Here is a 14,104-nt window from a genome sequence, read left to right on the forward strand (position 1 = left end):
GACAGACTTTGTAACGAGTTGAGGCCTCTGAGCTGCTGTGAATATTGGGATATATCTGTGAATAATTCTTTACCTTCACTTGACCGAGGATCCTCTTGGCCTTACAACCTGCTGATATTAAATCTAGCTATATTATATGGCTATACACCATGTAAAAGGTGTAGTGAAAAGTCTGCAATAAAGTTAAAATGGTTTTATTCAGTTTCTCTTAGAATTTGATGCAAGATAAAACACAAAAAAATGTTGTTACTGGAAAATATCAGTACATGCAGGGACATTTTACCATCATCTATCTCATCTTCCCTTTAGCAAGTTAAAGAACGATGTCTGCTGAGTCATGTTTTGGTAACAAACTTTACTTGGAAAGTATTTGTTTTACTGACACCAGTAAATAGAATTTACAATCAATAAGAAGGATGATAGGATGTTATACTAATCAAAAAGAAACAACCAAGTAAATAGAAATCACAAATTAAACATTTGAAGGGCAGACTCGATTGAGGCCTCCACACAAGTGACGTAGAGGAGGTGGTGGGTGGGAGAGGGGTGGAGGTGGAGGGCGGTGGTACAGAGGATGTGGGCTTCCTGGAGGTGAAAAGTCGTTGTCAGAGGAAGGGTAGACTTCTCCTGAGGTTCCTCGAGAGCTAGATATTTGGAAACTGGATGAAGAGATGAGGAGCATCAGGAATTTGCATCTGATCACACACTGTTAAATCTTGCATCATGTCTTTAATTTAACCACGAGAGGACGCTGTTGTTCTATGTAAAATAACAAATAATGTTGCATGCATTATTTGTGTAATTTAACATAGAACAACTTCCATTTGGTTTTAATGTTATTTCAGATTGCTCTAAAGTTTGGTTCTGTTGTAAATGTTTTGCAGATATTCATGTAGCATTAAAAGAGAGACAAACCATTGTTTCTACCTTTGGTCTCAAACTGGAAAACAATGGCAAGACAACCGAAAATCATCAATAGAGCACTAAGGACCGTGCTTGAAATTTTATAATCCTTGAAGGTTAACAACATTTTTATTTTATTTATTTTATTTATTTTATTTATTTTATTTATTTTATTTTATTTTATTTTATTTTATTTTATTTTACTTTACTTTACTTTACTTTATTATTTCTGTTGGATTACTGGAAGTTAACTTTTACCTAATCAGTTGACATCATGGGTTAACGTATGATAATCAGGTCTCATTAATTCGTCATATCACTCCGCGGTCATCAAACCCAGTGGATTTAATCGATTTCTGATATCAATTTCACGTGAACTCCATGCTTTATATGATAAGTCATTGCTCTTTAAACAAGTATATATAGGTGAATTTATTAATTGTTAATTGTAATTAAGTATAACATATCTTGTTCATGGCGCGAAACAACTCCAACCGTTAGTTTGGTCATGTATCCATCCGCTTCTTGTGGTTGTGGTGAGAGCAGCTTTACTAGATTGTCAATTGTTTTATACTGTTGGAAAGTCACGCCATTTCTTTATTTTTGTAAATTAACATTCGGTTGGTACGCAGGAAAATATTACATTAATAAAATTACACAATTCCCCCCGAGAGCGACACGCTGGCCCTTCACTGACCCGTTGACATCGGTGGTTCGGTCCCTCTGCCGGCGGTTCTTGAACCAGTTGCTGACCTGTGTGGTCGTTAGGGCGGTGGCCGCCGCTAGCTCCCGCTTCTCCTGGGTAGAAGGATAAGGATTATGGCGGTACCACTCGCGGAGTATACTCCGTGATTTTTCCTGTTGGTTAAATTGAATAAATAAAGTCAAGCCTGAACGTTACTAAAACACAGTCATACAAAGAAATAGGACAGCTCTATCAATATACCAGAGTAAAGAGCGAACGTTAGATAGAAAGGTGTTAGCAAATGTATGCTATCAAAAGTACCTTTTTAAAGTACCTAACGTTAACTATTTAAATTGGGTTTGCCATTCACATGTATCCATGATGAAAAATGGTGGCCAAAGCCCTTCAATTAAGCAAAACTGTTTCACTTTTGACAGTTTCCATGTGAAGCACTGCACCGCTTGTGTTGGTAAAAGTAGTCAGATCAGGTGCTAAAGTGTGAAAATACTCCATTAAAAGTAAAAGTCCTGCATTCAAAATGTTATTTAAATTAAGTATCACCAGCAAAATATACTTAAAGTATCAAAAGTAAAAAATACTAAACACATTATATAAAATGGCTCAGTATTATTAATATAGCTAGGCTACTTATGTCAGCATTTAATATTGCACCAAACAATCGACAAATCTCCCTCCAAGGTAGACCCCGAACGGATAAAAAATGTGCGTTAAATATGGACAATCGTGCGATTAAAAATTTTAATCGATTGACAGCCCTAGTTGTTATAAATAACATGAGGCTCGATACCCAACCCTTTCTTCAGGTTCAAGTTTGACTGCAACATGACACATAATTAAATTATTTTGAATAGTTGAAGTATTTTGATGATTATTTTAATTAAGATTGTTTCAGGGTCACAAAAATCTATTAATCTGGTCAATGTGGAGCAACATTTTAACTACTTTATATAGGCGTAATAAATAAATAAGTCTATAATAAATAATCATATTTTAGAGGAGAATATTTCTGAATCTGCAAAGTAACTAATTCTGACCAATTATAGTTGTCAGACACATATAAAATGAAGTAGCATAAGATTCTCAAGTATAACACAAGTACTGCAAAAACTGCACCTACAGTACTTGAGTAAATGTACTTAGTTACTTTATACCACTGGCCTTTCCAATCTGCCTTTTGGTTCTCCTTCAAAATTCATATTTGTCTCTGCAATGTAGCACATACCAGCACACTTATGTTAAGAACCTACCTTGAAACAGTAGCTGGTCTCCTCTCCGTCCCAGATGGTGTGTGGAAGAGGATACTTCCTCCTTACGCGATACTTCCCCACAGCTCCCAGGGGTCGGCCCCTCTGCCTCTCGGCCTCCATGTAGTGGGCTCTGAGCCAGAGCTGCTGCAGGAGCGGGTGGCTGCGTGGGGAGAAGGGGAAGCCCTCCAGAAGGGTGTAGAGGTCAATGAAGTGGCCTTGGTGAAAGGCCACTGCTGCTTTAGCCTTCAGCACACTCTCCAGCTCCCCAAGGCAAGGAGAGGAGGAGGAGGAGAGGGAAGGAGGAGGAAGCGTGCGGAGGAAACCAGCAAGGCGATCCATACAACCGCCCTGCAGAAGGACCTCGCACACACAAGCCACCTGCTCTGCTGTGAAGATCATTGCTGTGGAAACAGGATGGTGGCCCAGAAAGTCTTGAGATGTGAGTTGAAGCAAAGTCTGTGTGAAGATATGTTCTAACAACTTCTCTTAAGTTTGTACTGGAGCGAGCTGAAGCCTCTGTGGAGCAACGTGGCTCGTCCGTAGTTGTGTTTATCGTTACTCATCATGCCCAGGCAGAATCGTATCACAGGTAACCTGAGACCATCAGGGTTATAACAACACACCATACACCCCTCCTTCTCTTGTACAAACACATGCATGCACACCCTCACACACATTTTGGATTTGCTATTGTACTGGCATTCATCCGCAGAGAGATTATAATGGTTTTGCAATGCAGAAAGAAATTTGAATACAATTTTCCTGCCAAATTAGAAGCTAAATCCTCAGACAAAGAGGTTTAGTGCCAACAATAATCACTCATAATAAATGCCAGACCTTTTTCTGTAAATGTAGTTTATTACAATATTGTGTAATATAAAAAATAGAATGCATTTGAATACAAAAATGAAAAAACAAGAACCTTGAATGACAGACACAAAAATCCCTTTCATAACTATCAAAACGTCGATCATAATACATTATCTTTGGTTAAATCTGGAGTCATGTGTCAGGTCGGAGGGAGTAAAAATGTATTCTAGGCTACAAACAAACGGGTACAAATGTGCATAAGCCCACAGAGGCTTTAATGTCTACATACTTTGGTAAGAAATGGCTCATATAAACAAACGCAGGCTACCATATTTTACATATACAGTAGGACACATTTCCCTTTACCCCTAAATACTAATTTAAATTTCAGTAAAATTCAGACTAAAATTGATTTGTCCAAGCCATTTAATTGATCTACCCAAAATGCCATTGAGAACAAATGGCCATAACATTTTATAACGGGGTGACCTACTGTATTTTAATATGACCATCAAAATTGATTTTAATACCTGTAGCATAAGATTGTAAAACCTCAGTCTGCACAACAATGTGACCTTCCAAGTGAAAATGAATATCATTTCCTATCTGCGTTTTTCCACAAGGACTCATTTTCTTACTGATTGATACATGCTTTAAATAGATTAAATGTACAAAAAAAGACAAACAACAATATAAAAATAACAACAACTCAAAGGCCATTATTGTAACTAGATGCGACACTGAAGTGTATTTTTGTGTACCATAATCTGCCAAAGGTTTGACCGCTACCTGTGTTATGACAGGGGGAAGCTCATACGATGAGGAGCATTTTTAGGTTTCAATTGAAAGAACTGTTCCATCAATTTATGCCAGATTTCATCAGGAAATCTACATCCTATTCTGTGAAGTTGTGATCATTGAAAGGTCAAATTAAGAAAGAGCATAAAGGACATTTCAGGACAGAATATGAGTGCAACCACTATCATAACAACACAGCAGCGCAGCGTAAACATTGTGTGAATGAAAGGTGCAAAATATACAAATAGAGGAGACGGAGCTGTGACTATGCAACTAAAACTGTCACATTATATTTCACTGGAGATCAAATAGACACAGAAATGTGGGTATTCAATAAAAGTCCATAAAGTGAATCCCAAAATTTGGTCGGGTGTACAGCACTTGTAAAACTGTGTAAAAAGTCTAAATATTTTTGTTTCAAAAACATCAAACCTGTAAGTTTTAAAATAAGGCACTTATCAGTATAAAAAAAAGAGATTTGGATGCATTTGACAACAAATATCACAAAGTGGGTTCACGGCAAACGTTTTAGTGTCATGCTTCGTTTAAAAAGTCAGTATTTAAAAAGCTTTTTTTCATCTCCCAAGTGTTCTGGCTTTTCAACTCAGCCGTTGTGCCACATAGTGTCCTATGAAGAACTAAACATGCATTGCATAGAGTATAGACCCTTTTAATTCCTGTGTTATATTTGTACTAATGGAGGGCAGCATTCTCACTTGAAAACTGCAGAAAGTCATTTCGATGATGATTAGCATGTTTCAGCCCAGACTTCAGTAACTTGTAGTAATAAAATACTGCTGTATAGCCCTTGAAGCTATGATGTAATGATGGTTTCACATAAAACTCCACAAAGTTCTGTTTGTGAAGAATTTAATCTTCACTATTTTCCTGGAGTGTTGGTAGAATAAATCCTGAATCTCTGAGCTCTGGACAGGCAGGCAATACTCAACTATTTCTAGATGTAGGCCTTTGCCAGGTAGTCCTGTGTATAGTTACTGTGGTCGATCCACAAAGAGCTACTTCTACTGCCAGCAAAAAAAAAACAGCTGGGGTACAGCTGTGGTCTGTATGTAGTCCACAAAACTCCGAAGAAGAGCTGAGAGGATAGGCAAAGCCATAACGCGTTGCATAATATAGTCTTTTCTTTTCTTCGCACCAAGCAGACTAATCTGTTAGTTCTTCTGTCTGCATCTGATAAAACAGATAAGACACGTACGGATTTTAGTCAGAGATGCGTGAGAACATCCCATATAACCCTGCCCATCCATGTGAAATAGAGCTGCAGAGGATTTATCTCAAAAGTGCCAGCTAAGACCATGATGATATCAGGCCCTACTGAGAGAGCATCGTTGTTGTACATGTCCAAACCTGAAGTTATTGTAAAAAAAAAAAAATATTTGGCTCTTAGAGGATTGACAATGTTGAATAATGCGGAGTCTGCAACGTACTGTGTGTTTCATCGTTTTTGTTTTTAGAGACACTAGGTTGCCGACCAGCAAGGTAAACGGACTACAAGCCCAGGTCATCATCCACAGGGACCGACTGGAGCTGAGTAAGAATCTTGGAGTCCCCGTCCATCTCCTCTGGATTCCCCAGTACCGAGCTGGCGTCCACATCCTGCTCCGGCGAGGGGCTTCCCAGAAGCAGCGACTCTCCACCAGGTAGGCCTAACAAAGCCGGGTCTACAGGTAGGTCCCCCTTGCCGCGGACATCAAACAGAGTTAGACTAGCTGAAGTGGAGAGGGGCACAGGGCTCCAGGCTGGTTGGGACAAATGGCTGCTGGGTGTCACCCCACTGTACATGGGACTGAGGGTAAGCATGCTTTCTGGAGTGAGAGTGTTTGGCGTTGTAGCGGTGACCGAATGGTCCAGAACATGAGAGGAGGGGACGGCAGGTGTCCCTGTCTCCGGAGCACAGTATGGTGGAGACGAGTTGATGAAGTTTAGTGGAGATGTGGAGACGAGGCCACTGGGTGTCAGGCCTGAGGTGGTTGAGATTACAGGAAGGCTGGAGTGGGTGAGAAGGGAACTCAGTCCATTAGCAGAGATGGGTGAAGGCTCGGGGGCTGGTTTCAGCGGCAAACTGGTGAGTTGAATGCCTGCTGGGATGGTCAGAATCAGCTTGCCTTGCTGGACACTCAGGTAGGGGCTTCCACCGAGGAGAAGGTTACCTACGGAGGTGATAAATGATTAATTGACAGCAATCAGGATCGAATCAGAACATTCAAACAAGAGGTGCACCAGTATGAGATGTAGCACTAAATAATATTCTGTCTGTCTTTGTATTCTGTTTATTTTTATTTTGAAAATCAATGTCGTGTGTATTACGTTACTGTTTTTTCCTTAACTTTCTACAGTTACAGATGCTCTATTGTTTTGTGTCTTTTTGAGTGTCACAATGTTATGCATAAAATAGCATACTGTACTAATAAACGTGATTAACAAACTAAATTCATGGAATTATTTTAAGGCTAAAATAATCAGCTGATTAATCCAATGACAGAAAATTAATTGGCAACTATTTTGATAATAATCAATTCATCATTATGCTATTATTTAAGCAAAAATACCCATATTCTGTGGTTCCAGCTGATTGGTTGTGAAAATGTTCTGCTTTTATTTGTCTAATCTGAAAATAAACTGATTAAATATATGTAAGTATTGGACTGATGTTAAGACAAAACACCTTGGACATAAACATTTTTGAAGGGCATTTGTGTTCTGACATTTTATAGACCAATTAAATAATTAGAAAATAATCACCAGATTAATTGATAATGAAAAACAATTGTTAGTCCCAGTCCTAGAATATTTCATCTCATTATGTACTATTTCTATAACTACTGATAATTTTGCAATTACTTGTATCAAGTGACTCTGCATCAGGTTACCCATGTAATGAAATACTTGTTACTTTGATTAGTTCTGAAAAAAAGTTTCATGCGCCATCAATATAAAACATTAACTAAAACAATTAAAGAGTAACTATTTATTGTTATTATTTGTTTATTTCCATTATCGATTAATCAGGTGATTATTGTCTCTATTAGTCCCTTAGTCACTTGTTTTATTTAACTAATGGTGCAAATTAGGGCTGCAACTAATGATTATTTTCATGTTGATTAATCTGTTGATTATTTTTCAATTAATAGATTAGTTGTTTGCTCTATAAAATGTCAGAAAATGGTGAAAAATGTCAATCAGTGTTTCCCAAAGCCCAAGATGACATCCTCAAATGTTTTGTTTTGTCCACAACTCAAAGATATTCAGTTTAATATCATATATGGCAAAGAAAAGACATCAAATCCTGATATTTGAGAGGCTGTAACTAGATCATTTTTGTCAATTTTGCTTGAAAAATGATTAAAAACGCTTTCCTGTCATTTGACTAATCGTTTCAGCTGTGCTTGCTACAATTATCCGCAAATATCTAATGAATTCAGTGTACCTGGAGGAGCAGAGGGCAGCTGAATGATCCCAGAGTTGAGGAGCTGCACACCGGGGGCCATGCTGGTTGGGGGACCGACACTCTGAATGGGCCTCAGCTGGTTTATCCTGAGAGGACCCTGTGCCACCCCTGCAGGACCTGAAGTCAGGATCTGTAAGGGCACTCCAGCAGACGGGATGGAAAGAGACGGACTGGCAGGTACCACTTGAGGGAAAGAGATGGAGGAAGTAGTTTGGATGGGGGAGACGGGGACCAGCTGAGGCATAGAGAGAGGGACTAACTGTGTTGATGTGGTGCCTTTGACCTGGGGGACCGGGACTACTTGTGTCGGGGAAGAGATGGAAATAACCTGCGGCACCTGGATTTTGCTGTGTATGGAGTTTGTGCTTTGGTCCCCCAGCTGGTGTACCGTTCGCTGTGGGAGGTGATTGTTGGTCAGCTGTGAGATAGAAACGATGGTCGTAGCACCTTCAGGCAAAGTTGTTGAAGCATCCTGCTGCTGTTGCACCAGTCTGTTGCTTGTGTTCACTGTCTGGTTTTGGAACTGAGGAGCTGATGAGGTGAGGGGGGATACTGGGACCAACTGAGGGCACTGGGACACCTGGGCTCCTGAAGAGTGCTGGACTAGCTGGGATACTGGTATACCCTGGATGGAAGGCACAACCTGCGGCAGAGAGAAGACCTGAGGGGTGGAGTTGGTGGAGGAAACCACAGAGCTGGAAGGGTTTAAGTGGGAGCCAGAAGTGGCAAAGACAACATACTCCCCTTGCTGACCGGAGAGAGGCATGGCAGTACTGGAGATTACCATGCCTGCAGACGACATAGAGGCCGGGAGGGTGAGAGACTCCAGGCGTTGGGGGTTTTGTGTTAAGACGAGTGAGGAGAGCCTGGTTGGGGAGGACAGAGTTGGCGAGGAAGGGGATAAAGATGAAGAAGAGGAAGATACTGTCTGGCTGCTGCCCTCTGATTCACAGACACTGATGAAATCCATTGCATTGCCGCTTTCTGTTTTGCTTTGCAGAGGGAGAGAGATGATGGATGGATGGCTTGAGACTTGTGTGGCGTTAGTGCTAAGAACAACAGCTGGAAGACTGCTCGGCCTTGCCTCCATGGCCAAAACATCCTGCTGTGACATAGAAACTGCTTGCTGCTGCACACTGATACTAGGTTTGGTTATGACTTGAGCTCCGTTCAGTATCAAAGGAGAGTTGGTTGTAACAGGACTCAGCGTGACTGTCTGGCAATCGCCCAAGCTGAGCCCATTAATGATGACACCAGCACCAGTACCGGAGATCAGGGAATTCCCATTAAATAGTAACGACTGGGAGGCTGTGAGGAAGCCACCGGAGCCGTTGAGGATGAGCTGGCCTCCCGTGCCACAGGGGACGGCAGAGAGAGAGATGATGGAAGCTGTGGAACCGACAGCCTCCTCTGGTTTGTCGGGGCTGTCGTCCATGGGGCTCGCCTCGTCGTCGGTGCTGTGGTTCCCATCAGACTCACTGGAACGGAGGACAAATAAATGGATAAATTAAAAGGGAAATGCACATGACTTTAGAGGGTTGGGCGCTGCCGAGCTTTATCAGTGCTCAACGTTGTAAACACAAGCTATTTATTCCCTTTGTAATTTTCTAAATCCTTTATTTATCTTTTGACATTATGTGATTTATGTTTTGCAAAGCCCTGATTTCTGTTCAGGGACTACATTTTATTCACAAGTCTTAATGGATATGCAAGAAAAACTAGAGTATCTGTTCACTGGATTATAGCTCCCAAACTTTCAGCCATACAAAGTCTTCATCAGGCTTCATTTTGCATGATGGCATCTGGTTTTCCAACAACATTTTTGACTTTGGTTTTGATCTGAGAATTTTTTGAATTCACAGTAATGGTAGTTGAGTTTTGAGGGTTGAATATCATGACATTTTGTTTTGTTTTGCAGTAATATAGAAATACTCACCGGTAATTAAATCCATCAATAAATACATTTTATAAGGCTGTTTAAAAAAATGGTAACATTTTCATGATAACATCAATTATTAGAATCTGCAATTCGATATAAAAATAAACTCATGAAATTTTCTAAATATATTCTATTTGAAATGCATCTGGGGAAATAACAGGACACTAAAAATATATGTTTTTGCATGTTTAGATTCAAATTAATGATAAAAAAGTGTTCTTCTAGTTTTCCCACCTGTGTGTTATAGAACAGATTTTCAGTGGTTAATTTGTGATACGCTGGCAAAGATAACCAACCATTCAGTTATTATTATTAATCCTTCTCAACCTTTTTCTCGTCATCTTTATCTACAAAGCCGACCATATCCTGCAGTGGATCAGTATAAAACTCTCTGTGCAGACGGGAAGACAAAGCTGGATCAGATTCCTGTAAACTCTTTTTAGGGAGTGTACTTGGTTAATGTGTGTCAATGTGTCAATCTATAGCAGCCTGGTTAACCATACAGATTGTCGACCAGACCACCACAAAACCCTCTGATAAGATAAGTCTGCTTTATTCTCTCTTATCTCCTGTTTGGTGAATTAGTGTCTGTAAAAACCCTGAGATTTCAGCCTGCAGTGTGAAAGCAATTTAAGAGGATTTTGTTTACTTCTTCTTTTTGCCACCCCCACCTTCCCTATAGTTAAAGCTTTTACTCTAACCTCGGTCACCCTGCAGGCCCCAGGCAGCGGTGCAAGGGTTTAAGGAAACTTGAACCATGGTGGGAGCCTGGATCTCACATTTCATAACAAAGCAACATGCTCCTGGTCTCAGACCTGTGTGGCTTTACTGCTGTCAAAAGTCAGCTGCCCTGTCCATCTTCTTACTCAATGTAGTGTTTTTCAGTTTGTCACTTTGAAGTTTAATGTGTGCCTGCTCTTTCTGTGCTGCCCTGTGTAGGCCTGTATAGGTCTTTGTTTACCATTAAGGTTTGGTCTGGGAGTTTCACTGACTGGTCTGAGTCCGCCCTTAAATACACAAAGGAAAGTTCTCTACAGGTGTCCCCCTGGATATGACTTTCGAATGTCACCTACTCAACCCCTTAAAGTCTATAGATGCATGAGATAAATAAAGACTAGATGCATGAGATAAATAAAGACTAGATGCATGAGATAAGATATATAAAGACTAGATGCATGAGATAAATAAAGACTAGATGCATGAGATAAGATATATAAAGACTATAGATGCATGAGATAAATAAAGACTAGATGCATGAGATAAATAAAGACTAGATGCATGAGATAAGATATATAAAGACTATAGATGCATGAGATAAATAAAGACTAGATGCATGAGATAAATAAAGACTAGATGCATGAGATAAGATAAATAAAGACTATAGATGCATGAGATAAATAAAGACTAGATGCATGAGATAAATAAAGACTAGATGCATGAGATAAGATATATAAAGACTATAGATGCATGAGATAAATATACACTAGATGCATGAGATAAATATACACTAGATGCATGAGATAAATAAAGACTAGATACATGAGATGCATGAGATAAATAAACACTATATGCATTAGATGCATGAGATAAATAAAGACTAGATGCATGAGATAAATAAAGACTATAGATGCAGATGCATGAGATAAATAAAGACTAGATGTATTAGATGCATGAGATAAATATATACTAGATGCATGAGATAAATATACACTAGATACATGAGATAAATAAAGACTAGATGCATGAGATAAGATATATAAAGACTATAGATGCATGAGATAAATAAAGACTAGATGCATGAGATAAATAAAGACTAGATGCATGAGATAAATAAAGACTAGATGCATGAGATAAATAAAGACTATAGATGCAGATGCATGAGATAAATAAAGACTAGATGTATTAGATGCATGAGATAAATATATACTAGATGCATGAGATAAATATACACTAGATGCATGAGATAAATAAAGACTAGATACATGAGATGCATGAGATAAATAAACACTATATGCATTAGATGCATGAGATAAATAAAGACTAGATGCATTAGATGCATGAGATAAATAAACACTAGATACATGAGATGCATGAGATAAATAAACACTATATGCATTAGATGCATGAGATAAATAAAGACTATAGATGCAGATGCATGAGATAAATAAAGACTAGATGTATTAGATGCATGAGATAAATATATACTAGATGCATGAGATAAATATACACTAGATGCATGAGATAAATAAAGACTAGATACATGAGATGCATGAGATAAATAAACACTATATGCATTAGATGCATGAGATAAATAAAGACTAGATGCATTAGATGCATGAGATAAATAAACACTAGATGCATTAGATGCATGAGATAAATAAACACTAGATACATGAGATGCATGAGATAAATAAACACTAGATGCATTAGATGCATGAGATAAATAAACACTAGATGCATTAGATGCATGAGATAAATAAAGACTAGATACATGAGATGCATGAGATAAATAAACACTAGATGCATTAGATGCATGAGATAAATAAAGACTAGATGCATTAGATGCATGAGATAAATAAACACTAGATGCATGAGATGCATGAGATAAATAAAGACTAGATGCATTAGATGCATGAGATAAATAAACACTAGATGCATGAGATGCATGAGATAAATAAAGACTAGATGCATTAGATGCATGAGATAAATAAACACTAGATACATGAGATAAATAAAGACTATATGCATGATATAAATGTGTTTTCCAGTGTTTGCTGGTCTTGCCTCTTGCTGTGTGTCCCGGACGGAGTCCTGTCCCTCTGCCTGCGGTTCTTGAACCAGTTGCTGACCTGTGTGAGGGACAGTCCGGTGACTTTGGCCAGGTTCTTCTTCTCGTCCGGAGTCGGGTACCTGTTGCTCTTGTAGCACTCCTTCAGGGCGTTTCTGGACTTCTCCTTGAAGCAGTACACGGTCTCCTCTCCGTCCCAGATGGTCTTGGGCAGAGGGAACTTCTTCCTGAGCCGGTACTTGTCCACAGCTCCCAGGCTGCGGCCCCGGGACCTCTCCGCCTCCTTGTAGCGGGCTTTCAGGTACAGGTCCTGCAGGAAGCCGTGGTTGGACGGGTGGAAGTCGTAGCTCTCCAGGATGGCGTACAGCTGCTTGTACTCGTCCCGGTGGAAAGCCACCAGAGCCTGGGCCTTCAGCAGGGTCTCGTTGCCACGTAGCAGCTCGGATGAAGGAGGTATGGTGGAGAGAAATCTCCACAGGCGATCCACATTGCCCGCCTGCAGAAGGGCCTCGCACAGACATGAGACTTGGTCAGTGGAGAAACTCAAAGCAGACTTTTGGAAACTTTGGAGTAGTTGTTCGGAAATCTGCACCGGATCGTCCTCTTCTTTGGACTCCGGTGCCGTGGGCTCCTCTGGGCTGTTCTCGGATTGTTCTGTAGACTCCAAAGACAAGGAAGCCATTTTTACTTTAACTTTTTTTTTCCTCCAGTAGTTCCTCCTCCTCTCCTCTTCCTCCCTCCCTCTGCAGAGCAGCTCTCTCTCTCCCATTCTCCACCACCAGTCCTCCACACCACACCGGCAGTGAGCCTGCAAGCTACCCACCAGCAGACACGCCTCCTTTACTACACTCATAACACTGTCTTTGTTTCAATGTTACTTTATGCTATTTAGGTCACCCTTGAACCACAACCAGCACTGCTCCCAGTAGACCACTTACACACCGAAAAACTGACAATAACCTGATGATAACTTGACAATAACCTGATAATAACCTGATAATAACATATCAATAACCTGACAATAACCTGATGATAACCTGATAATAACCTGATAATAACATGTCAATAACCTGACAATAACCTGACAATAACCTGACAATAACATGTCAATAACCTGACAATAACCTGATGATAACCTGATGATAACCTGACAATAACCTGATGATAACCTGACAATAACCTGATAATAACCTGATAATAACATGTCAATAACCTGACAATAACCTGATGATAACCTGATAATAACCTGACAATAACCTGATGATAACCTGACAATAACATGTCAATAACCTGACAATAACCTGATGATAACCTGATAATAACCTGACAATAACCTGATGATAACCTGACAATAACATGTCAATAACCTGACAATAACCTGATGATAACCTGATAATAACCTGACAATAACCTGATGATAACCTGACAATAACCTGATAATAAC

At 39.7% G+C, this 14,104-nt stretch overlaps 2 protein-coding genes across 2 annotated transcripts; both read right to left on the reverse strand.

Annotated features, from left to right (window-relative positions):
- Nucleotides 1–342: 342 nt before the first annotated feature.
- six9 (SIX homeobox 9) lies at nt 343–3,498 on the reverse strand. Its single transcript, XM_037774716.1, has 3 exons — nt 2,857–3,498; nt 1,601–1,761; nt 343–659 (listed from the first exon to the last, which is right to left on the reverse strand). Exons 1-3 carry the CDS (start codon nt 3,253–3,255, stop codon nt 473–475), a joined length of 747 nt encoding a protein of 248 aa, XP_037630644.1. The 5' UTR covers nt 3,256–3,498; the 3' UTR covers nt 343–472.
- Nucleotides 3,499–5,846: 2,348 nt separating this feature from the next.
- On the reverse strand, nt 5,847–13,559 carry six5 (SIX homeobox 5). Its single transcript, XM_037774634.1, has 3 exons — nt 12,657–13,559; nt 7,913–9,411; nt 5,847–6,635 (listed from the first exon to the last, which is right to left on the reverse strand). Exons 1-3 carry the CDS (start codon nt 13,511–13,513, stop codon nt 5,974–5,976), a joined length of 3,018 nt encoding a protein of 1,005 aa, XP_037630562.1. The 5' UTR covers nt 13,514–13,559; the 3' UTR covers nt 5,847–5,973.
- Between the last annotated feature and the right edge of the window lie 545 nt (nt 13,560–14,104).

The sequence above is a fragment of the Sebastes umbrosus genome, chromosome 7 (genome assembly GCF_015220745.1).
Source record: "Sebastes umbrosus isolate fSebUmb1 chromosome 7, fSebUmb1.pri, whole genome shotgun sequence".
NCBI lineage: Eukaryota > Metazoa > Chordata > Actinopteri > Perciformes > Sebastidae > Sebastes > Sebastes umbrosus.